This window comes from Takifugu flavidus, chromosome 10 (genome assembly GCF_003711565.1).
Source record: "Takifugu flavidus isolate HTHZ2018 chromosome 10, ASM371156v2, whole genome shotgun sequence".
NCBI classification, from domain to species: domain Eukaryota; kingdom Metazoa; phylum Chordata; class Actinopteri; order Tetraodontiformes; family Tetraodontidae; genus Takifugu; species Takifugu flavidus.
This window is the reverse complement of record NC_079529.1, coordinates 11091628-11115885: the sequence shown is the minus strand read 5'-3', so window position 1 is coordinate 11115885 and position 24258 is coordinate 11091628. Positions and strand designations below refer to the sequence as shown.

Here is a 24258-nt window from a genome sequence, read left to right as displayed (position 1 = left end):
CAGGACGAGCTCCTCTTCTACCTGCTGCTGTGACATTTGTGCATAATGAAAACGAGGAAGTCTGTGGTCTTTTTAAAGGAAGTCTGAGCTCATCAGTTGCCACAAATCCAGACTGCAGCACTCTTGTATCAGCACTATTGGTGAAGCCCTTCCAAAGCCGTGTGGAACACTTCGTACCTGATGAAGGTGTTTGTATTTGCAGGTGTCGGCCACAGACCCAGACCAGGAGGCTGATCAGACCGCTCTGCGTTACTTCCTTCACGGTCAAGGGGCAGGTGGCGAGTTCACTATTGATGAACGCACCGGGAGGATTTATGCCCACCGGCGGCTGGACAGGGAGGAGCGTCCGGCCTGGAGGTTCCTGGTTCTGGCTACAGATGAAGGGGGGACAGGACTCACAGGGTTTGCTGACGTGCTATTAGAAGTCAGAGATGTCAATGACAACGCACCCTTTTTTCCCTGTCCGGCACTGAGGGTGGATGGATGTTTTGTGGGTCAGGTACCTGAAAATTCACCTGCTGACACATCCATCATGGAGATGCGTGCCACGGACCTGGATGACCCCAACGTGGACCAAAATGCGATGCTGACCTACAGCATTATCAAGAACATTCGCAATGACTTCAACCTGAACTTGTTCTCAATCAATGGAAGCACAGGGACCATCTACACAGTCCTCCGGTCCCTGGACCGGGAGGAGGAGGATCGCTACCTGGTGGTGGTGGAGGCCAGAGATGGCGGGGGGCTGACGGGAACAGGAACGGCTACCATCATCGTTACTGATGTTAATGATCACCCACCGGTCTTCACGCAGATGCTCTTCAGCACTCAGGTTAGTCCAAACACAAACACCAAAACACCAACACAGGATATTTGTACAAGTTCTAATTAGACCCTTTGGTGTCCAGGTAACAGAGGATCTGGAGGTGAACAGTGAGATTCTTGTAGTTTCAGCCACAGATGAAGATGAGGGAGAGAACGCCGTGGTAACCTTCAGCATCATCAGTGGGGATGATGACAGGAAGTTCTTCATAGAGACGGACAAAGTGAACCGACGGGGGGTGATAAAACTAAAGAAGAAGGTGGACTTTGAGAAGCCCCAGGAGAGAGTGTTTAATCTAACAGTTAAGGCTGAAGATGCTGATTTCTTCAGCCTCAGCTGCTGCCTGATTCAGGTGGAGGACTCCAATGACCACGCCCCCGTCTTCTTCCCACAGTTCTACGAGTCGGCGGCACTGTCTGAAGACGTAGCCGTGGGAACGATAGTCACACAGGTAACAGCCTCAGATTTGGACTCGGGCCTGAATGGACGTTTTACCTACAGCATCTCCCGGGAGTCTGACCCCTTCAGTCAGTTCCTGGTGGACCCGTCTGGTTGGGTGGTGGTGGCTGATTCTCTGGATAGGGAAAAGATCTCGCAGCACAGGCTCATCCTGCTGGCCACAGATGCAGGGAGCCCGTCTCTCACTGGCACGGCCATCGTCATGGTAACGGTTCTGGACACTAATGATAATGGGCCAGAGTTTGAAGCCCCTTACAGACCCATCGTTTGGGAGAACACAGCAGCCCCACAGGCGGTGCGAATGAACGACACCTCGCTGCTGCTGCACGCCATCGACAGGGACACCTCTGCTAACGGAGCACCCTTCTCCATACGTCTTCTCATGCTAACTTCGGATGCCACCAACTTTAACCTGACAGACTATGGAAACGGCAGCGCCGCTGTCACCGCGCTGCGGACCTTCGACCGAGAGCGGCAGAAGCAGTACTTCCTCCCAGTCCTCATGACTGACAGCGGCTCTCCTCCCGCGAGCTCCACCAGCACGCTGACAGTCATCATTGGTGACCGGAATGACCACCCTCACGCTCCAGGACACGCCAACTTCATCGTCTACAGCTACAAGGGTTCGTTCACCACTCAGACTTCCAAACGTTGGTCTGAAATACTCCATAAAATCAGGATTAAAACAGGCTCGGAACTCTGATTTTATACCTTGTCCATTAGGAAAACATCTCATTTTACAGAGAGAATTTTTTTTAAGGGCTGGGGAGGACTTTAATCCTCGGTTTCTTAAACTAGTTAAGTGGAACCTGCCACTTGCACATCCGTGCAGATACCGTCTTGCTCAAGGGAACGTTGAGTGTAACTGGAGACAATTTCCAACTGGTGTCTTCCTGCTGCTATAACCTCCAGCACCCCTGAGCGCTCTGGGCTCCTGTTTTTAAGGCTGTACTCGTCACAGTCGACTGCTCGCAGCCTCCCGCTCAAGTCGGCATCACTTATTTAGCCTTTCTTACCATCTGTCAGCCTTCCGTAATTTGCTGGAAATCTGAGGTTTTCTTTAATGTATTTTTAGTGGGTTTTCTCTCCAGGGGCCTTTCCACATGAAAGTATATTAACCCGCTAATACGAATCCATCACGCAGCTCTACCAGATGCCGCGGCGCACACAATGAAGTGGGGCTAAAGTCCCAGGTCTGACGGCTGCATAAGCAGGAGCCATTTTTAAAGAGGCAGCTGATTTCACAGCTAAAGAGATTACAGCTCTGCATTCAGGTTTCTTTGGAGATGGGGGGGGGAATAAATGAGTGAGCACCTCTGCTGTGTGCATGTCTTCCTGCTGCGCCGTCAAACCGTGACCGCGTGCACCAATGAGGCGTCGCTCTCCTCCTTATCTCCATACTTCACTCTCAGTATTTGGGTGGTACCACAGGGAACACGTCCCCTCACAGCAAATTCCTTCACAGCCAGCGACGTCTTGGATTTATTTTGTCTTCTCACCCCCCGCAGGCATATTTCCAAACACGGTGCTGGGACAAGTTCAGTCCCCCGACCTGGACGACTGGAGTGAGAAGTTTTACCGCTTTGAAGGAAAACCATCCAGGTGAGGGAAGGTTCTGATATGCTGACCTACTTAAGACTTTAAAGCACTAATTCTGATATTAAACAGAATTTCCCTTTTTATTTATTCGTTCTGGAGGAGGAAAACTAAATGAAAACATCAATCACTCAAAGAGTCTTTTGTTCCGAATTGATCTTGTGATGCAAACAAAATGTCGTTTGAGGAAGAGCAGAAGAAGAAACGGGACAGATTAAGAGCTGATGAAAGGGCAGCCATCTTGTGGGAACAGTGGTATTAATACTTGACTACCAACTCCATTACCAAAGCTGGAATCCAACTTTCCCAGTGAAGCTGTGTGGTCAGATGGTTGGATGTGGGTGTTCCTCAGAGGACGTGCAAAAACCATCAAGACAAAACGTGGTCTCTCCCAGCCTCATTGCAGGACCTTTTAGTGATGCTGTTTGGTGGCTAAACGTCATTTCCAGCATCAGGAGAGCAGAGAAGTGTAGAAAATTCACTGTTTTCAGTTTAAACTTTTTAATAACATGTTTAAAGTCAGACTTCTGACTGTGGGATTATCTGTTCCTAGCCCGTGGTCCTTCTCCAGGCCTGAGGCTTCGACACCCCAGCGGATGATCAATCTGCCTGAAATTAGAGGACGGAGGTTTATACATGCACCCAATGGCACATGTTCAGAGCCAGATTGACCCTCCAAACATTCCCAGATCAAGAAAATGGATCTGGGCTGGGTTTGATCTGAGAAGTCCCTTCTGGGAACAACTGTAGTCAGATTTTAGATCAGACAGAATTTCTGATGAGGAGCGTCATCTCTTAGACATAAACAACATCTTCATCGGGCTGTGATGCTGCTCTACACGTTCCTGAACATCTCCTGGGTTCCCTTGATCCTGTCTTGTCTGTCTATTAAACACAGATAAGAGTCTTTTGCCTTCTCTTTAATTTTAAGGGTTCCATGGTCATCAATGTGAAGGGGGAGGGGCTTATGTTGACAATGATGTTGGCCAACAAGTGGCAGTAAAGACATTTTGAAACTTGACTTTTCTCCTCAGGTTCTTTGGACTCAACCAGACCTCCGGGCAGCTCAGCATCAGGGAGGGGGTGCCACCAGGGTCGTACCTGCTGCACGTCCGTGTGTCTGACCGGACGTGGCCCGACGTGACCTCCACTGCTCAGGTTGACGTCCGAGAACTGCAGCAGGATGCTTTGAGAAATGCCGCCTCCGTCCAGCTGAATAGTGAGTCCAGGAAGACCAATGTGGGGTCCTGTGAGAGGACACTGTCCCCCGTGAGACACCCAACATGGCTGCAGGGCTTTTCTGTGCTGAGTATCTGGATAAATGTGGAATATCTGTGGAACAACTCCTGTTTCAGCAGCTTTTAATGTGCTACCTGTACGGCTTCCTCTAATCAGCTTTACATCCTTGTCCAGATGTGACGGTGCAGCAGTTTTTCAGCAGCGGCGGAGCTGAGAAGAGTCTTTTCGCTCGTTTTACGGAGACACTGGCTGATCTCCTTCATACTCAACCAGAGAACATCCAGATCTTCTCTGTTGCTGACGCTGGGCAGAGAGCCGAGAAGCTGCTGAACGTGTGGTTTGCTGCTCGCGGCTCGCCGCCCTACAGGACAGAGACGCTTCACGGCTACGTCGCAGCGGGCAGATCAAAGGTGAAGACCTGAAAAACCAGTCAAGCGCCTGTTGGCTGCTCGGTCCTCCACTCCACCGAAACACCAACACACTGACACAAATGTCAAACATCAAATGATCTTCAACACCTTTTTGATCGTCACGTATATAAATAAGAGGAAAAGTTGTGTTCGTTCTCTCCTGATTCTGTTGACATTTTCATGTAGAATCCCTCCACACTAGTTCCAGGGTTCCCCGTCCAGGGGCGTCTGCTTCAGACCAGCTGCTACAGCGGTTGTTTGTTTCATGCTAACACTGGGCTCCTTTTAAAAGGTTCTGTCCATATCGGGTTTGTGCTTTAAACATAATTAATGTAGCTGTTGATGTCATGCAGCTGGAGGCCATACTGGGCGTGTCCATCTCTCAGGTGGGCGTGGACGAGTGTCCCTCCACTGACTGCAGTCACTCTGGAGGCTGCAGCACCGCCGTGTCCTTCAGTACGACCCCCGGGGCTCTCAGCAGCGGTACCACATCCCTGGTGTCACTGTCAGCTTCGCTCACGGCTCGATGTGGCTGTCACTCCCGGGAGTGGGTCCGTATGCCCTGCTCCACCTACGCCACCAACCCCTGCCTGAACGGGGGTACCTGTCTGGATGGGCCACTGGGACACAGGTAAGTAACAGAGTGAAGGGGAAATCTTGTTTCTTAGAACCTTGGAGGGAAACTGTGACAAGAACTTGTTCCGTGTGTTTCCCAACAGTCTTCTGTTCTGTTGAGCATTCATACATCTGCTCTGTGTATCAGGTGTAAATGTCCCCCCATGTTTGATGGGCCCGAGTGTCAGCAGACCAAACACAGCTTTGGTGGCCACGGCTATGCCTGGTTTCCTCCCATCAGGCCTTGTTTCCAGAGTCACATCTCCCTGGAGTTCCTGGCTGAGTCAGCGGATGGGCTGCTGCTGTACAATGGGCCATTAAACTCCGCCTACCCGGGGGAGCCTGAGGACTTCATCGCCATCGGTATGTTTACCGCCTGTACTTCATTATGTCACTAAACATGTTGACGATCGAGCGTGAACTAATTGTTACCTCAGACCACCCCCTCCTAAAAAGTTTGGCTGAACTTGAGGTTTGGTACTTAAATCTGACTGAAGGCCGTGGCCTCTGTCCGTGATAATGAATATAAAGTTTACACACTGTTACACACTCAGACTGGGAACCAGCATGAGTCAGCCAGAGCCACAATGGTTGTTGGCTCGGCTACAGGCGCTATATTAGCCTGAACTCAGACTCAGAACCAGTGGTGATGCAGGAAAATGCATACACACACACACACTCACACACACACACACACACACAATCATCATAATTTGATGAGACCCAGATTTTTGTATTTACGAGCATTTGGGTCACATGATCACATTGACCCTGTTCAGGATCCATTTTCCTGCCGCTGCAGCAGCAGCCAGACTGATCCATTATGGTTTTGACTGGAACCATCTTGTTGAACTTTCCTCTGACCCGTTGACCTGAGGAGGAACTGATTCCACATAATGAACATGATCACTGTGTTCCTCATCTTGTGTCCAGAGTTGAAGAATGGGGTTCCGGTTCTGAGCATTAACCATGGCTCTGGAACGCTGACCTTGCAGCTCCCGCCTACATCCTCAGTCACCGACCGCCGCTGGCATCGCCTCGACATCAGCACCGATGGAAAGGTGGGACTGGGGGTGGGAGAGACACAGCGTCGATGGTTTCATTCAGTTTAACCTAAAAACTGATGAAACTGATGTAAACGTTGAGGTAAAGTGTTAAGATTAAAGACAAGTTGGTGAAAACAGCTCACAGGAAATGTTTTATAGGCTGTGGACTTTGTCCTGGACCAGTGTGAGGGTGCAGAGGTGATTGGGCCCCAGGGTGTCGGAGCCGGTGGACCCCCAAAGGTGGACGAGTCGGCCTGCAGAGCTGCTGGAGAGACACCTGGACGCCAGAGGTGAGGGACAGCCTGAAGACAAGATATGACTTTATTCACCATCTCGCCATCAATTAATCCTGCCGCTCCAACGCCTCCTCCTGCTTACCCCCCACCCCCGTGCTGCTGCTCCTCCTCCTCAGGTATCTGAATGTCTTCCAGCCTCTTCAGTTAGGAGGAGTAAAGAAAACGTCTCCTTATTGGCGTTACCGTGGTTTCAGCGGCTGCATCCGTAACCTGATGGTGGACAGTCAGGTAGGTTGTGTGTGTGTGTGTGTGTCTGCACACGTCTCTGTCTGTCTGTCTGTCTGTCTGTCTGTCTGTCTGTCTGTCTGTCTCTTTATTTAGTGTCTCTATATCCTGCACAGGTGTACGACCTGGCGTCTCCAGGTGAGAGTGTGGACAGCTCCCCAGGCTGCAGGCTGACAGACGGTGTGTGTGTGACGGCGGCAGGGCCATCATGCGGCCTCCAGGCATCCTGTCTGGCCGACTGGGGCTCCTTCAGCTGCGACTGTTACCCTGGATACACGGGACAGAAGTGCGATACAGGTAAAAAAAACAAAAAGGGGGGGTTCAGTTTCAAGTGTTTCAGAAGCATCGTCCCTTGTCCTGCTGACTGCCGCCCAACGCCTCCTCCATGTCTCCGTGTCCATGTCCACGTCAGGCCTCTTGGCTGGAGTCTACTTCCCATCAGGATTGGATGCTAAATGCTAAGCTAACAGCTGCTGCTATGTCTCTCAAACATGACTTTGGCTCCTCCCCTCTCAGCCATCCCAGAATTCTCCTTCGACTCGGGCAGCGTCGTCCATTTCCACTTCAGAGGCGGCGGTAGCTCCCGTCACACCAGCATCCAGCTGTTTGTCCGAACAAGGGCTGCATCAGGCACGCTGCTCGCCGTGGCGTCCTCGACCCCGACTGAGTTCATCGTCCTGGAGGTCAGCCTGTTGGCCAATCACACGCCACCACTCGCGGCCACAGTCTGACAATATCTGTGGCTTTCAGATCGCAGAGGGTCACCTGTCTGTCCGCGCTGACCTTGGAGATGGCGCCCATGCGCTGCGGCTCCCTGGGCACAGAGTCGACATCGGCCAGTGGATCTTGGTCTCCCTACGTCGTCATGACAACCTGTTCACTCTACAGCTGGAGCAGGGTGGGGGCTCCAGGGAGGTGCAGGCCCGATTAGGGAGTCACAGGAAGATTGTGATTGACCCGACCAGCGTGATGGTTGGTAACGGTCCAAAGACGGGAAACGCTAGCAGCTTTCTGGGTGAGGAGCAGATCCTCCTCCTCCTCCTCCTCCTCCTGCCCCTCCTCCTCCTCCTTCCGACTCCAGTTCATCATTCATTGCTGTTTATGTTTTCATCTGCCTTCTGCTCCCTCAGGGTGTCTGCGGGACGTTCGCTTCAATGGTCACCAACTCCTTTTGGACGGGCAGAACCGAGACTTGGTGGCAGTCCTGGAGAGGCGGGGCATCATGGCGGGCTGCCTGAGTGATGCCTGCAGCGGTCGACCATGTAGCAGCCCGCTGCATTGCGTTGACCTCTGGAGGAAACACCAGTGCAGGTACAGGTGCACAGACACGCCCTCTCAGACCGACACGACCTCATTCTTCGCTCCCGCTGTACTGTCAGGTGTCCTGGCGGACAGGTGACGGTGACAGACGACGCAGGTCAGCAGAGCTGCTGGCCGTCACCCTGCGGGTCGACTTCCTGCCGTAACGGCGGCGTGTGCCAGCCCACATCCGCGGACAGCTTCCGGTGTCGGTGTCAGGAGGGCTTCAGGGGTCAGCGCTGTGAGCTGGGCCAGGTCAGAAGTCACCGTCTGGCTGCCCTCAGCCCCAGCTCCATCCTCGCCATCAGCATGTGCTTGCTTATCTTCTTGGGTGAGAGCATGTGCTGATCAATAATTTCCTCCCTTGTGAACTTGTGTAACAACTGATCAATAATGTTGTGTTGTAACCGGTCGATCGGCTGTGTTGTGTGTAGCCACACTGAGGCTAATGTAGCCGCGGGACTGTAAATCTGTGTAGATCAGGTCCGGAACCGACTGTGACTGAAGTTTTTAAACTCCGCCCCTTAAGGTTGGAGCGGCAGCCATGTTGGTTTCTACCGACGTAATATTCTACCCTCTAATGGTTGTTTGTGCACAGCTGTGCTGGTGGCGGTGACAGTGTGGAACCAGAAAGGAAGTCGCAGTAAGTTCAGGAAGAGAGGAGTTTATCACATCCCAGCTGAGCATGAGAGCTGGGAGGATGTCCGGGAAAACATCCTGAATTACAACGAGGAAGGAGGCGGAGAGCAGGACCAGGTACACACTCACACAGGTACACACACATACACAGGTATATACACACCAGGTAGTATATGCCACTGAACACAGGTATATACACACTCATACTGGTACACACATGTCGAAACATAGGTGCATGTGCACACAGGGTGGTTAGTAGGTAGATGTGGCTTTAGTACTAAAGCGATGTGGCGTTCTATGTTTTCCAGAAAGGATATGACATCACTGAGCTGAAGCGGCCGCTGTGTTCTAGTCTGTCGCAGTCGTCATCGTGCACTACAGCGCCGCTCATCAAGTCATCACCTGGTTCCCAAGAGGAAGTCCACCCTTCTGGCTCTTCCTGCAGCTCTGGCGCCCCCTACCTCAGCATGGCGCATCAGCATCCGTCTCTGGGCGCCTACTCGGACTACGCTGCTGTTGTCAGCAGGGCGGGGCCAGAGCCGCACTCTCACGCACACTTTAAAACGTACGTGTCTCGAATTGTCTGGGAGGCGGACAACGACTTCCAGGCGTTCCCTCCGGACTCGTACCACGTCTGGTGCGTGGAAGGCTCGGGGTCGCTGGCAGGAAGCCTCAGCTCGCTGGGGTCAGTCACCTCTTGTAGGGACATTGACCGCGGCGGCGAGGAGGAAAAGGACAACGGCGGGTTTGTCTGCAACCGGTTGTCACAGTGGGGCCCAAAGTTTAGGATTCTGAGCAACATGTACGACCGACCTCAGCTAGCGCTCACGTACCACAGCCAAAACCTGTTGCCTCATCAGCACTAGAAGGTGCTGCTGTCTTCACATCCCATAATGCACTGCTCTGTTAATGAAATAATATTCCTCTCTGATGGTACCGAAGAATTAGAACCAAATGTGAAGATTTTCTTTTATATGAAACAGTTCTGAGAAAGGTTTCGAGAGCCAAATATTTTGGTGTAATTGTGACTAAAGTATTTTTCCTCCTTCGTCAGTCATCAGTCGCGCGTTGTCACTTTTTTTATATGAAAGCAAAAATCACCCTCGTTTCATTTAAGGAGGTCATCGGAATTTTGAAATAACTTATTACACTGTTTACTTTTGTCCCTGATTTACTGGATTTCTTTAGTTAAGTGGACATCAGATGTCCAGAATGACCTTGAGAAGCTTGAGAAAGGTGAGGAGCAGATTCTGATTCAGATTCTGAACCAGACTGACTGGACCAGTTTTGAATTCTGATGGGTCATCAACGCCAACATGAGCTTCAGAGACTGATCAGAATCCTATTCAGAGAATGTGGTTTTACACATGTGGAGAAGGTGCAGAGACAATCAGACAGATGTGCCTCAGCCAGTCATTAAGTCAACATCTGGATGTTTAAACCTGAATCACATGTTCAGGTCTTTTCCAGACAGTTATTGATTCAGGGAGAACATGAAGCTCTTCTCTCTAATGAAGCTGCTCCAGGTTTCAGTTAGCCGTGAGCACCTGTACAGCTAAATCCACAAATATGGACATTTTTATTAGCTCAATGTATTTTTCTCTTTGTACATGAGTTTAATAAAATGCTTTTCCACAGAACTTCTTCCAGTCAATGATTGTACGGACTTGGGCTTCAGAAAAGTGGATTTTCACAGGGAAGATGATGGTTTGAGAAAACTGTAGAGATAAATGATGACATAACACGTTCTGTTGTAGGAATAGACAATTTTACTCATTAAAAAACAAAATATTTGGACCCAGTTCATTGATATTTTATTCCGGCATGGTCATTATTTATGGTTCGACACAGTCGAATATATAATCTTGATGGAGCGCCCGCTGGTTCAGGTCCAGGTCCACTTGAGATTGCTCCATCTTGGCCCGGTTTAATTGGACCCTGCATTATTATGGTCACGACTCAGGAAGTGGAACCGTTGCAGGCGTTGACCTTCACGTTGAGACGCCCAAAACATTTGTTTTTAGTTTGCATTTTATCCAACAGAGGTGCAAAGTTTATCTTTATAAACATTTAACTTCATTCTAATTATCTAAAACTGACTGCGTTTGAAGTTTTTACGACTTAAAGGCCAATAAGCTGGTGCGTCAATGCTGCCACCATGTGACCAACTATGACAGCGCATCTACATTTAATAGTTGATTGATCAGTGCAGTGTTGACACATATTCTATGACCAGTCGAGATGAATCTTATCTAAAGTATAACTCAGACGAGATCCTTCCAGAGGTGGAAATGTTGACATGATGCATCTGTAAAAATGTGATGCATTTAACCGAAGCACGTCGGACATTAGCTGCTCTCGTGACACTTCCTGTTCTGCAGCCATGTTGAGGTGAAGCTCCGCCTTCATATCAGTTTAATTTATTTCAATTTAGTATAAATGAAAATGACAGTTCTCACTTGCCGTATTTACAGAAACATCCTTGGCATGTAGTTGACCAGGTCCTCAGGTTTGTTCCTCTGGCCAGCTGAAGTTAAGCAGTACATTTCTATGCTGTAATTTTTTTTTTTTTTTTCTTAAAAAGGCACTAAAACAACAAGTCTGCTTCACAAAACTAACTCGAGCGCTAAATCATAAATAGCTTTTGCCTTTGGCAGTGATCAGAGCTCTTTACTGCTCAAATTCTTAACATGAAATTGTAATATGGCTAATTAATAAATACAAACATTGAAAAGTTTGCAGATTTTTCTCAGCAAGTCAAGTTTTCCAGGAATGCAACAAGAATGTGCGAGAGAATGTGAACGTAAATGGATGAGGTGCGTTCAAGAGCCTGCAGGTTTCTGGACGTTTCACAGCAGAGTCCGATTGTTCCGTCAGCTCATGGAAAGTCCACATGCGCCAGACAGGCAAGGATAAAATTCTCCATGAATCTTTGTTCCTGAGAATCTGACAAAAGCACCGTTTGAATTTCAGCACCAGGTGATCCCTCACAGGTCCAACAGTCGGTGCCGCAGAAGCTGGAAAAGCAACCTGCTGCCGCATCCGTGTTGAAATGTTAATCAGGTTTGTGGCCCCAGGAAGTTTTCTGACAACTTCCACGTCTCAGTTCTTAAAAAAAAACAAAAAACAAACCAACAGTTCCATAAAAATGGGTTAAAACTGGATGCCATCCATCAGCCTCCTGATCAGGGATTGGTCAGTTTCTCTGTGCTGCTAGGCGGAGTCAGGAGGGCTGCACCGGCCGCAGGTGACAGCTGACAGTCGGGGACGTCCACCTTGCGTTTCTGAGCTTTTCTCTGCAACCCAAACATTAACATTAGTTAAGGCAGAAGTCTAAAACTAGCTCCAGAACATTTGTTGGAACCTCTGGGTTCCTGTGGCCTGAAGTCCCTGCAACTTAGTTCAAAACAAAGAACATTCAACATTCAGATCACTCCTACACGAGTCAATATCTGCTCAGAATGTTGGGGGTCATCTGGTGGACAAAGCACTGGGCTGGCCCAGCCGTCCAGCCACCTTGAGCCCACCTAAGATCTGCAGAAGGTTCTCAGGTCTTAACAACATTTGGCCACAGGAACCTCCCCAGGGGTTAGCGTTGGTCGTTAGCTCACCAGCAGCTCCAGGTAAGCCACGTGTGTCTGGATGTTGTGTCTGTCATCAGCTTTGACTTTTGGAAAGTCTTTGAGTTGAGGCGTGGCTTCAGCTCGCAGCGTGTCCATGAAGGGCGTCATCCACCGAACACAGGGGGCCACACTCTCCCACGTCAGGCCTGACGCACACACAAAGTTAGCGCTACCTCCAAAGTGACATCGGGAACTATGGGGACCAGGTCAGACTCACCTGACACCTTGTGAACAACTTCGAATGTTGAGAAGTGGCAGAAGGCGGCGGCGGCGAGGACGCTGTAGCTGTAGCCCAGCCAGTCAATGTCCATCATGCACAGGTCCAACAGCTGCAGCGCAGAGGTCAAAGGTCACACCTCCCACCCTCATGTTTAACACGGCGTGTTGAACGGCGCTCGTACCTGCGTGATCTTTATGTAGGTCTCTGGGCAGAACTGCGGAACGAGGAAGTTCTCCTCATCCTTCTGGGCTTCGACCTGAGCGTACAGCTTCAGCCACGAGATCGGTGTCTCCGGGCACAGGTTCCACTCCAGCGCCTGACGTGAGCAGCACACGGTCAGATTTCCCCCCAACAGATTGTGAAGATGTGCCGGCGCTGGTCTGCGTCAACGTGCCCTCACCTTCAGCATGAGCAGCTCTGTCTGCTGGATGTCCCATATGTCACAGGCTCCATCCGTCACGTAGGCAAACTCAAAGATTTTGGGAGGGTAAATTTCCTGTTGAACAAAAAAATACTGAGCTGAACATTCCTGGTTTGCTGGTCTGGAGCTTTTGAACCATTACACCCCTTCAGGCACCATGAGTGACATTCTAGCGTGGCCGTGAGCCGCCGACCCACCTCAATCTTGGAGGCGATGAAGAGGGCCGTGATGCCCAGTAGCTGCAGAAGCTCTTTGTTGACGTCTTCCTGCGTCGACATGAAGCGGTCAAAGAAATCCTGGGCCAGGTACGCCGTCTGCCGGTGGAGGCTGTACACCTCGCTCACCTGCACACAAATAGGGTTGGTACCCGCGACAGCGTGCACGTTCAGGGAATCTGTGCGGCTCCGCCCTCACCTCCAGCAGCCAGTCCAGCAGGATGGCCCTCATCTTGGGCTGCAGGCTGGCGTGTCGTTGCAGGTAACTCTGGTCATGAAAGTACTTCAGCTCTTTGTTCAGCATGCTGATCCACACGTCATCAGAACTGGCCCAGCTGCACCACAAGAGCAGCAATTTTATTCATGATGCCATTTTTTTTTCAAGCATAATGTGGATTCTGCCCAGATGTTCTCAGGAACAAGATGCTAGAACTCCTGAAGCACCAGAGACACTCCTGAATGTTACCATCATACTAAAACAGAACACACACCTAAGGCGGGGGATGGGCGATGCTTTGATGAAGAGGTTCCTGAAGCGGTACTGTCTGAAGCCGGACGGGTCCACCGGCTCCAGCTCTTTGTGGGGGGTTTCGACGAGGACACAAGGAGTCGCTCCTTCCTCTGACCAGCATTTCTACAGGAGGAACAAGAACTTCAGAGCCACAGCCAAAACCGAAACTGACATCTGACAACTTCTATATGAATATTTCTATGCAATGAGATTCGACCCCAAGTGGTGAAAAACGAGTACTGCAGGACATGATCCACACCACCAAATGCGAAATAAGTCAAACATTATCAATTAAGAAAAGAAAAAGGCAATGATTAGACAAAACCTATTGGTGCTATAAGGAAAGATGGGGGACAGAAACCCAAACACACCTGTATTTCATAGCTCTGTCTTTTAGCACCAGGCTGCAGTTTCTTCTTTGATGGCTGCAAAAGGAACAATAAGTGAGTCTGATGGCTGAATTCAGGATGATGAAACGCGAACACGAACGTGTCAAACCTCTGATTTCCTCCTCTTCAGGGTGGTTCTGGTCGCTGGCTCAGGCATGTTTGAATCTCTGGTTTGCAGAGTGATGCGACCACTGAAATGATTAAACCATTGGATCAGTTCACAGAAACTCAACCAACAACAGCTTCTACTCTGGCTTTAGTGCCTCATTTGATGCATTGCTGCCCCTAAAACATCTCTAATCTCGTCTGAGTCGTAAAGGGTTTTGACTTTTTCCCAAAATTGACCATAGGGATCAAAACCACGATGGAGTCCGAGCAAAAAGCAAGCGCTCACCTTCGTCTGGACATGTTTATCACAGGATTTATGGCTCTGCTGCAGACAGAAAGAAGGTACAGGTGAGACACAAGTACATTTATAACACCACAGCTGAGTAACACATGAGTTATAAACAAGTTAGACACAATGCAGCTGCTCTGAGGCACCACTATAGGAAGATCAGAGAAGGTCACAACAGGGCGACCAAATATAAATACAATATTCTGTGTTAGCCCTTGAAAGGATATTAGATATTTAAAATTATGCATAGTGAAGGCCTGTTTTAAAGAACCCGTAGTTTCGGCCAAGTTGGTCTGTCTTCATCGAGACTGATCAAAAGGTTCGTAATTCAATGTAAACAGGCCAACAAAGCTGGAGCAGAGCACATTAACCCGGCATGATCACTTTTAATGTGAACGGCCTGAACTGATAAAACCGGGTCCAAACTAGCCCGACGAGCTAGTGGAGCTAAAGGGGGGGCGCTCCCCCGGGTTCCAACAAAAAAGGCTCGAAAATGAAACATTTCCATCGCAATTTTCTTGTCCGTCATCGAAGACCACTTCTCAAAGAAGCTTTTGGGCCCCGTGAAAGTACGATTACACAGATGTAAGAACTTTATTTAAGGTATGAAACTCAAAAGACGCGCCAATTTGTGTAGTGTAGAAGCGGGAGGAAGAGTCCTCCCTCCCCGATACCACCATCAGCTCTGCGAGGGAAGATCGGGGCAAACAGCCGCTTCAGAACCTCTATATTGGCCTAAAAACACTCAACTACTGGGCCAAAGTCTCGGTGACCACAGAGCCGAAGGGAAACAGTTTAGTCAGCCCCATGAAGGCGACACCAGCGCGATTCGGACGCTGGCTACAAGTACTAGCAGAGTTAGCCGAACAGCTGCTAACTAGGTCAACAATTACCAGCAAACATAGCTGGATGACCCCCGATTCTGCGGGAAGACAACTCGTCTGACTTCGATCAACAACTGAAAGAATTAAAGACGGGGGAGAGGGGCTTTGATGGGCTTCTTTAGAGACTCTCCGTAGTTCCAGTCTACCACGGAGTCGAGATAAAGTCAGATGGTCCCTGAGATGCTAAAGATAAAGCAGAGCTCAGGCGAAGAAGCTCGAATTAGCTGTAATAAAACCCCAAACACCGCGACCTCAGACGGAAGACCGATCCAAACACGAAGGAGTAAACTAGAGAAGGGGACAGAAAATGAGCCTTATTTAAGCCGGAGTCGGCTCTGCTCTCTTACCTCCTCGGAGATGAATGGATGAGTATCAGCTGTGGCGCCGGCGCCAATCCTCATATACGCGTACGTCCGGGCGCACTGCGCATGCGCCTTCCCGGTTTACAGAAACGCGCTAAATGTTCAAATTCGAACCGAGCGTTAAGCTAACGAACAGCGCCGAACTGTTTAAATCAGACTATAGCGTTAATGCGGCGGCTGTAGATGGATATTCGAGCCACCCGAGAGCGATTAACATGTTTTTAGTCTACATTTATCCGGAGCCTGCATTCGCAAACACAATTTGACTTTTTCTCGTAATCACAGAATTCTGCAAATTCCGGTTAAATTTTAACGGCTCGGTAGATGCAGCGGAGTCACGCTGCTACAGAAAACTGCACTAAAACGCGCCAATAACTGAAATAATTACTGTTTTTATCGAAGGACCGACACAACTTCCGCATAGCAGTGTTACCGGAGGTGTGGTCTATGCGGAGTCGCACCAATAAGAAAGCGAGAGGAGGTGGCCGCGTGCTTCCTTCCCAGGATGTAAACAAAGCGAGCACGTGGTGCTGCTGTCAAACAGGCGCTTAATGGCAGTCAAACTGTTTCATGTTTATCTTCTGTCTCCCTTACAAGCGACATACATGCAAATTAGCGAATAAATGCAGAGTGGGAAAAGTACAATGTTGATTATTGATATGCATAAGAACTAATTGTGCTCTAACCAGATGGAGACTCACAACCCGAAAAGACCATCTTCAGCTCATGTTAGCCTAAACTCACTCGATGAGAGTACAAACGATGCTCCACCCAAGAAATCGTGCACAAACACACACAAACACCACACCGGATGTGACCCAATCGGTCATTTCTTATAGACGGAGAGGAACGGCTACATCACCAGGACGTCCGTCTCTAGGAGGATTGCTTTGGAACTATCGAGCTGGAACTATGTCTGTCGGCACGAGTATCAAAATTCTTATTTTGTAAATTAATTCCTTTCCATAAAAAAGGGTTCATTTTATTTTGATTATATACTGTAAACACATAACCAACCTGCCAAATGAACCACTGGATGTTGTTGAAGCACAAATACAGAAAGTTCTGCTCTCTCTGAGACAGAAACTTACTTCAAAAGTTTTAAAGACACTGCAGTTTCAGGCATAAAGGCCTCCAGCAACATTTATAAGGTTGACAAAAAACTTTTTGTTTAGGTTTTTCTATATTTGTGTCTTCAGAGTCGACAATTATATAGACAATCAACAGCTCAGTGTGTGTTGTTAATGGGGGCTTTTGAGCCATTGTCCAGAGAACACAAGAACAGGGTCACATGACCACGAAGCGCAGAGGAAGCCATCAGAGACGAGGTGTGTATGAAAACATTTATTAAAGGCTAATAGGTGATCACATGTCTGCACTGTTCCCATCTGATCTGCCACACATACAAAACAAACCAGATGAGTTAATCTGATAAATAGAAACACTACAATTCCTACAACTTTTTTTCCTTTTTGGCAAAGTGCTGTATTTTTTTCAGTAAACTAAACAAGTAAAAAGCAACAAACACTTAGTGAAAAATAAAAATGCCACAGAATATTCTCCAGACTTCTTTAACAACCACAGAAAAAGGAACATTTTTGCTACATTATTCTGTCCGTTTGAGTCTGTGGAACCGATGAATGATTTCAGAGTGGTGCATAGTTGGGCTGGGGTGTCCGGCTGTGGGCTCCAGTTTTCAGCCAAGAAAAAGGGGGTTCAAGTTCTTCATGGATGCACTGTCACGGCATCATAAACTTTCGAGCTGGAAGGCACGTGATCCGAAAATTTCAAGGCATTGAACAAAAACATTAAAAAAAAAATCCCTGTTAGTTTCACAATGAGGAAATAAAAAAAAGCAAAGATTTAAGGCTCCTTACAGCAGGAGGCAGATCATCCCTTCTGTCTGTGTACAAACATGAGTTCACATGGAAAAAGGTCAATATCAGAGAGAAAAGGACAGTGTAAATACCCAGAGAAATCCTATGGTTGTATATTTACAGCTAACTTGAGATTCTAACTAAAGTCAACAGAATCCGAGTAAGGCATCATGACCACAAAACAAAGTCACACTGTAAAAACTGCGGCTGATTGTAAAAATCTGATCTGAGAGCTGTCAGGGCTCAGAATCCATCGGACCCGGACACCGAGAACTGGGCTGGCGTCAGGCCCGTAGTTCCGTGCTCCACCTCACAATTGGTTCAAGTTCAGACTGTTTTCCTCAAGATTACAGATTTATTCAGCTGGCTTTAAACCTGCTTCAAATAATGTTGAAAAAGAATATATTCAATATATTCGAGAGTCAAATATCGATGATGCTGCTCACAGAAGCCAAAGGTCACAGACAAACCTAAAAGAACAAACAACAAAACCATCAACACTACCATGAACCACTGGTGCTACATTTTTGGTTTAACTATTTTTGTAAATGTAACTAAGTTAACATGAAAAGTCCAGGTTTTAAAATAATTAAGGACATTGTTCTAAAACCACCCCAGGTTCAGGTAAAACATGAAAACTCTCCTCTCCAGATCTTCGACATCTACCAGTAAATTTTCACAGTCCGGGATTAAAATACTCATTAAAACAGGCTGCTCGGAGCTCGCGGCGGGTCAGAACTGAATCAGCAGAACAGGTGCAGCACAAGCGACAGCATCAAGTCATCGTTCCTAACCAGAAAAAGGTGATTGTTCGACCCTGAGAAGTGAACTGCAGATTTGCCAAAGAACAAACCAAAATACAAGAAGAAACCATTTTCTCAACATTCTGAACGCAGCAGAACTCAACACACTAACTTAGAGTTTCATACTGATATGTACTGATCTGTTTATCTTTCAAAAAATATTTTAGAAGTTTTTTAAATACATTTTTCATTTCCATTACCTTCACCACTACCGTTAAAACAAGGCGTTTAGTGATATTTAACCCAGTATGTTTTCTTTTTAAAATTTTTAAAGGAAAAAAATTGAAAAGTACTGAATTCTAAAGTCAGACGCAGGTTCAGCGGCGCAAAATCCACTCTCACCACGGCGAAACTGGGTGGTGAGGGTCCCCTGCCGGATTGTGAGGGGGGAGACAGTCCGATTCACTCCTCCTCAACCAATGTCTAAATGATGAAACCTCAACTTGAAGCCAAAGGTTTGTTGTTAAAGAAATGAAGATGCATGTTTAAATGAGAGTAAAGGAAAGTGAAGCTCTTAAATATCCTGACTTGTTTGTTTAAACAGGTAAGAAGCTGCTTAAACCTCTGATTCTACATTTCCCATCATGCAGCTGATCCATTAGAGTAGAGCTGTTGAAACCACCTTTTCACCAGGTCAAAGCTCATTTTCTTCACTAGTCCAGGTTGTTACTGCCGATTCACCGGAAACACCGGGTCACATGATTGAGTCCCATCAGGGCCCAAGAGACTGGACCCCGACATCAACTTTACGCCTCCTGAACCAGCCGCTGGGTAAAGTGACCTACCGCATCAACCCTACATAAGAAGAGAGTGAAACATCTCCATGGCAACTAGGAGACGCATGTCTTTGCATCCTTCCTTCCTTCCTCAGTGTATAGGAGGAAGGATGGAAGAGGAGCTTATTTCACCATCCAATCACATTTGAGAAGAGACGGGGGGCAGGGTGTGTTGCTGGTGACCAAAGTGTGTGTGTGTGTGTGTGTGAGAACGGCCGGTGTGAAGATGTCAGAAGTTCAGGTGTCGCTGGCTGGGCTGGTGCAGGTGCATGGTGTTGACCTTTGGAGGGCGCAGCAGGTTGAGGCGTCGCAGGGCATTGCGGGACAGCGGGGGGGTGGACTGTGTGGCGCTGCTCACCCGCTGTCGCAGGAGGCCGCCGTGAGCAGAGTGCTGGCTGGAGTGGCGTTGGAAGATGGCTGCCTCTGGCCTGCAGGGGGCGACAGGGAGGCGAACGTTAATCAAATTCTAGGACAGAAACCCAAAACCAACCTTTAAAGAGCCTCTAACTGCCTCTGCAGTTTAAGCTGGACTGACCTGCGATGGGTGCCGTCCAGCGTTCGTCTGCCCTTCTTCACACCTTCACACTTGCTTTTTGAAGCAATGGTCTTATTTTCAGGTAACAGGCCCAGGTCCAGGGAGTGTGGAAGGGTGTCGAGGGTCAGTCTGGGGGGGCTGTGGTAGGCATAGACGGACATGCTGGGGTGCTCGATCAGCAGGTTTTCCAGTGGGCTGGTTTCCAGGACAGGCTGGCTGCCACGGCCAGTGAAGCAGGGTGGGGGGGTGACAAACCAGCTCTCCTCCAAAGAGCCCACATCCAGACGGAAGAACCCATTTTCTTCTTCCTCCTCCTCCTCCACTCCTCCATCTGGGTCCGTTTCAGCTGTAGAGTTGAGCGACGTACAGGAAGCATAGCGGATTGGGGGACTGGCCATAGGCGAGGGGATCATCACCAGGTCTTCGTCCTCCTCCTCAGGACCAATGGTGGATTCAGAGAGGCCAGAATCACACTGGGCCGAGCAGGGTTCAGCTGTGGGGAAGCAAATGAAGACTCTTTAACCGGCTGTTCACTAATTTACCAAACAACACGCATTGTAATGACCACCGGTGACCAGCAGATAGAGCCTTTTAGATCTGTCGTCCAAACCGCAAAGGCTTGTTTCTGGACACCCCCCCCACACACACACATACACACAACTTCACACAGAAATCCCTGTTTAACAGTGCCGACAGGAAACAGCAAAGCTCTGAACGTCCAACTGACCTGAGAGGAACTGGCCTGAAAGTTCTCGGTTATATTCGGGTCAAACTCAGAGCTGTAGCCCTCTGAGCTCTGACAGTTGGCTCACAGCAGCATCTATTCTGTGCTAGAGCTACTTTTAAATGCAGCCTCGGAGCCAACAGAGGTGACTAAAGTTAGACAGAGCTCATCATTTAAACCATGACCTAGAAAATAGACCCATGCACCCTTTTCCTGTTTCTTCTCTCCCCCGATTGTTGGGGGATCTCATGTGTTTTACTTCTAACTTTAAACCAACAGCCATAATTTTTTTGACAGTTTAGGTCCTCCGTGCGGGCCTCACCCAGGTAATTGACCAGGATCCACTCTTCATCCTCCTTCTCTGGCCCCTTCTCCCCCTCTGGTCGACCGTGTCGACTCAACTCCTCCACCTTTCCTCCAAACAGCGCGCTGGCGAACCTCTGCAACATCTCTGACCGTCCCTCGGGGGTTTGCGGCTGCGTGAGGGTTGTGACCCAGCTCGGTTCTCATTCATGGGTTGAGGGATTCGCTGCTGCCGCTGCAGTCAGAATCTTATAAAGTGCATCGACATGGTGTCCTCATGGATCAGCTGCAGGGTCAACAGAACATGGCACAGGTCCGAAGAGTGCAAAACACGTGGAGAGCACTGAAAAGACAAAAACATAAGGTGAGAACTTTTAGATGTTACCATTTTCACGGACCGACAAGTCCTGACTGACCAGGTCTTTTTTCTGTTTAAACAGACTTACTGGACATTTTACATTTTTTTTCTGGTGAGTTTGTCAGATTCCAAAACGAGGTGAGGCTATACCCAGGTATGAAGCAACTGGGGCGTAAATACGAAAAACAGCGCCTTTCATTTAAATATAACCTATAAATTACCAGCAGAGGGCAACAGCCAAAGTTCCGAATCCTGACGGCCTTGAACGCCTCATTTGCAATTTCAACCGACCATCCCGTTTTGATGCGTTTAGTGACATCGTAATTTTCTGCTTCGAGTGAACAACAAAAGACGCGACAGAAAAACAGCTCCTGCAACTTCAGCACCTCTTAGATCAGATCCTCCAAGCTGATGTAAACGCAGTGGAAACAGACTCCACGGGTCACTCTAACCTGGAGCCAAACCTGCGACTAAATAACTTCACAAAAGCAAGGTGAAAACCAACAAGACCATGGAAAATCAAACAAAAAGGTTGATCACAGGTTACAAAAGTCCAGAGTGACTTTTTCAGATGAACCAAATTCATAAGTAGGGTAAGAAAAACACCGAATTTGTCAAACTTTTACTGCGACGCACATTCTACAATCTGAGGGTCGATTGTTCCAGCAATGTTCTGAAAGGTTAATCGGCTGGATGTTTAGTTGTTTCTGAGACCAATTCGAGGACAAAAACAAGGAACTGGTCCAATAATAACCTGGAGAGTGTTACAAAAGAGAAGGGGAGGAGGCTGTAACTCTACACCAGGGAGGGTGACACCGTCTGGATGCTCAACTATGATCATCCACAGCGAAATATTTCTCTTTATTCACCGTCGCCTTTCATTTTCTGCACTGACGTCAAGGAGAAAATAACGACTAGCTGAGCAAGCTAAGGATAGCCTGGATTAAATCCAGATTACGCGAACAGTGCAGCTTTTCCTGCGGAAAAAGATCACCGAAACGAAGAACAACACAGCTTCCATTTGCGTCTCCCTCTTTAATACGATGCACTGTTGTAAAATGTTTGAAAATATCGTCATATCTTGGAAAAAATGCGTGCAAAAAGCGCGAACGTTAACCGAGAAGAAGACAAAGGACTCACCAGCGGCCGACAAGGGAGACGTAAACAATGTTAAAATCCGTAAAAAATGAGGTAGACGAGTTCTTTTCTGATTAAATAGAAAAAGAGACGTTTCTTCGCGGAAGAAATAAATAATTCAAAAAGTCGTGACTGACGTCGGGCGCCGTCTGTCTTGTTTTCTTTCGTCCCTTCCTCCTCGGCCCGACTGCTCCCTCTTTTGTTGTTGTTGTGGAGCTCCAACAGCTGATCGACGTGACGTCACTACCACGGGCCTCGAGGGCGGGGCCTAGTGCGTCTCAGCCAATCAGATCCGGTGACACAGCGGTCGCTAACCAAGATGACCCGCCCCCTCCTGGACGCGTCAGAGGTGCTGACAGGAACTAAAGGTTTAAATCATAAATATGATTTATAATGTAGGAAAATGTTTCTATTGTGAATCTACCCTCAGTTTAGCCTCAGCTATTAGTACAATCTATAGCTGCGTAAGGCATTAAAAGCATATAGAATTTTAGATTTTAAAAAAGCTGTCAGCATTAAAAAAAATTGCAGGACGCAGAATTTAAAATATGCAGATTTGACTTTAAAATACAAGAAACGATCTTCACGCTCACTCTCTGTCTTAACGGGGCCGTAGCTGTGTTTCTGAAGGATTTGAACCTCTGACCTGCTGGTGTTGAGCTTTGCAGTTATCACAAAACAAAGTCATTTTAAACTTTGGTGTGGAAAAACACACAGGAGCAGCAGGACACCATGTTACTGCAGGGTTCCCAGCCCCACATAACAAGGTCACACCTGGGCTGTTGTGACAGCGCTGATAAGATCAACTTCCTGTGTTCTAGTTTATGCAACGCCACATTATTACCTCTACCGACCTGCTCATAATTAAAGGTTTATAATGGCTAAATGTCATAAATATTGGCTTGGCTTGAAAAGTTGTATTTTAAACAAAGAGCAGTCATTTTGTAACGACCTGCTAACAACATACAGATGTAAAGCTTCTGAAGATGTGCCGATGATGTCGTGGCAGTCCCTCCTGACTAACCACAGCTGTTGAGATTAAGGTTAAGGTTAAGGTTAAGGTTAAGGTTAAGGTTACACACATGCTACCTCAGTAGTTCCAGAGGTGAGCCGCCTGCTGCCCCCGTTCAAGGCTAACTCAAGCCCTCTGCCCTCAGATGGACCCAGTAACCTCATTACATCCTGATTAATGAAAAACTCATTGATGAACATTTCAGTTTATCAAAACCTGGCAAACACAGCTGACATTCAGCTGCTCATCTGAGGGTAACCAGGGTCATGTACTCATCGTGTTCATTAAGTCATGGCACAAACATGTTTGTTTCTGAAGTGTTCTATCAGTGTCACATTGTTGCAGCTGCGTCCTACTGCCACTTTACATAATTACTCATGTGTTTATTGTTGTGTTTCACAACCCTGACGAGAGCAGCACAGGTCAGTCACCTCCTGGCTTACTGATTCACTAGCCCAGTCACTCCTCCGTCTGTGGAGCATTCAGGCAGCCATCTCCCCTCTGTCCCAGTAGAACCATTCATTAACCCTCTCTGCCCAGTAGAACCAGTGCATGAACCATCTGCCCCAGTAGAACCAGTATATGAAACCCCTCTGTCCCAGTAGAACTGGTTTATGAAACCCCTCTGTCCCAGCAGAACCAGTACTTTAGACCTCTGTCCCAGTAAACCAGTTAATTAACCCTCTTTGTCCCAGTAGCACCAGTGCAGCCACCATCACTGAGGGTGCGTTTGACTTAAATACGCCTGCGCTCCGTTCAGTGATACCTGATTAAAGATGAAGCCGTTTCAGGGTCAGAGGTTAAATGATTATGTTTTGTAGTGGCGCTAGAGTCAAAAGACTTCAGAGCACAAGTGTTTAATATGGCTGCTGGTGGAGGAACGACCATCACTGCAGTCATGTCACTACGCCCGTTATTTCCTCCTCAAGCTACCGTAAGTTTGTGTGTCAGTCTTCCCATGTTAAGCCCGTTTCCTCCTCCGGAAAACCTGGAGGAAAAACGATGACAAACAAACCAGAATAATGTGTTGGATTAACATTCAAGAAGATCTGAGAGCAGCGTTA

The 24258-nt window shown here is 48.1% G+C and overlaps 3 protein-coding genes across 5 annotated transcripts in view; 1 reads left to right on the top strand and 2 right to left on the bottom strand.

Moving 5' to 3' along the window:
• The window catches only part of si:dkey-22o22.2 (neural-cadherin), a 36809-nt gene extending 26522 nt beyond the window's left edge, over window positions 1-10287 (top strand). For both annotated transcript variants that reach the window (XM_057044917.1, XM_057044918.1), the window contains exons 18-34: window positions 203-832; window positions 909-1905; window positions 2791-2884; window positions 3913-4097; window positions 4292-4527; window positions 4881-5158; window positions 5291-5505; window positions 6076-6203; window positions 6348-6478; window positions 6601-6712; window positions 6826-7006; window positions 7226-7392; window positions 7460-7724; window positions 7840-8020; window positions 8089-8339; window positions 8607-8764; window positions 8956-10287. In XM_057044917.1, coding sequence (XP_056900897.1) covers window positions 203-832; window positions 909-1905; window positions 2791-2884; window positions 3913-4097; window positions 4292-4527; window positions 4881-5158; window positions 5291-5505; window positions 6076-6203; window positions 6348-6478; window positions 6601-6712; window positions 6826-7006; window positions 7226-7392; window positions 7460-7724; window positions 7840-8020; window positions 8089-8339; window positions 8607-8764; window positions 8956-9513 — 4767 coding nt within the window. In that variant the 3' untranslated portion in view covers window positions 9514-10287. The remainder of the gene's footprint in view (window positions 1-202; window positions 833-908; window positions 1906-2790; window positions 2885-3912; window positions 4098-4291; window positions 4528-4880; window positions 5159-5290; window positions 5506-6075; window positions 6204-6347; window positions 6479-6600; window positions 6713-6825; window positions 7007-7225; window positions 7393-7459; window positions 7725-7839; window positions 8021-8088; window positions 8340-8606; window positions 8765-8955) is intronic.
• Window positions 10288-11051: 764 nt separating this feature from the next.
• ccne2 (cyclin E2) lies at window positions 11052-15887 on the bottom strand. 2 transcript variants are annotated; one of them, XM_057044920.1, is made up of 12 exons: window positions 15655-15887; window positions 14421-14459; window positions 14136-14217; window positions 14009-14062; window positions 13618-13760; window positions 13326-13461; window positions 13109-13255; window positions 12891-12986; window positions 12672-12806; window positions 12488-12599; window positions 12259-12416; window positions 11052-11943 (listed from the first exon to the last, which is right to left on the bottom strand). In XM_057044920.1, the coding sequence occupies exons 2-12, from the start codon at window positions 14432-14434 to the stop codon at window positions 11833-11835; spliced, it is 1188 nt and encodes a 395-aa protein (XP_056900900.1). In that variant the 5' UTR covers window positions 14435-14459; window positions 15655-15887; the 3' UTR covers window positions 11052-11832. The 2 variants fall into 2 exon arrangements, with proteins under 2 accessions (XP_056900900.1, XP_056900901.1); XM_057044921.1 differs by lacking the exon at window positions 15655-15887 and adding an exon at window positions 15317-15607.
• A 1111-nt stretch (window positions 15888-16998) lies between these two features.
• Window positions 16999-22409, bottom strand: tp53inp1 (tumor protein p53 inducible nuclear protein 1). The gene is made up of 4 exons (XM_057044916.1): window positions 22186-22409; window positions 20707-21030; window positions 19661-20153; window positions 16999-19553 (listed from the first exon to the last, which is right to left on the bottom strand). The coding sequence occupies exons 2-4, from the start codon at window positions 20831-20833 to the stop codon at window positions 19355-19357; spliced, it is 819 nt and encodes a 272-aa protein (XP_056900896.1). The 5' UTR covers window positions 20834-21030; window positions 22186-22409; the 3' UTR covers window positions 16999-19354.
• Between the last annotated feature and the right edge of the window lie 1849 nt (window positions 22410-24258).

Excerpts from the sequence above, each read along its gene's own strand:
- ccne2 (XM_057044920.1), bottom strand. Across the intron at positions 13,256-13,325 it reads TGCTGGACTGGCTGCTGGAG|GTGAGCGAGGTGTACAGCCT; the intron begins GTGAGGGCGGAG and ends ATTTGTGTGCAG. Across the intron at positions 12,417-12,487 it reads AGTTGTTCACAAGGTGTCAG|GCCTGACGTGGGAGAGTGTG; the intron begins GTGAGTCTGACC and ends TGTGTGCGTCAG.
- tp53inp1 (XM_057044916.1), bottom strand. The coding sequence starts at position 20,833 with ATGTTGCAGAGGTTCGCCAGCGCGCTGTTTGGAGGAAAGGTGGAGGAG. Across the intron at positions 20,154-20,706 it reads GATCCTGGTCAATTACCTGG|CTGAACCCTGCTCGGCCCAG; the intron begins GTGAGGCCCGCA and ends GCTTCCCCACAG. Across the intron at positions 19,554-19,660 it reads CTGGACGGCACCCATCGCAG|GCCAGAGGCAGCCATCTTCC; the intron begins GTCAGTCCAGCT and ends CGCCCCCTGCAG.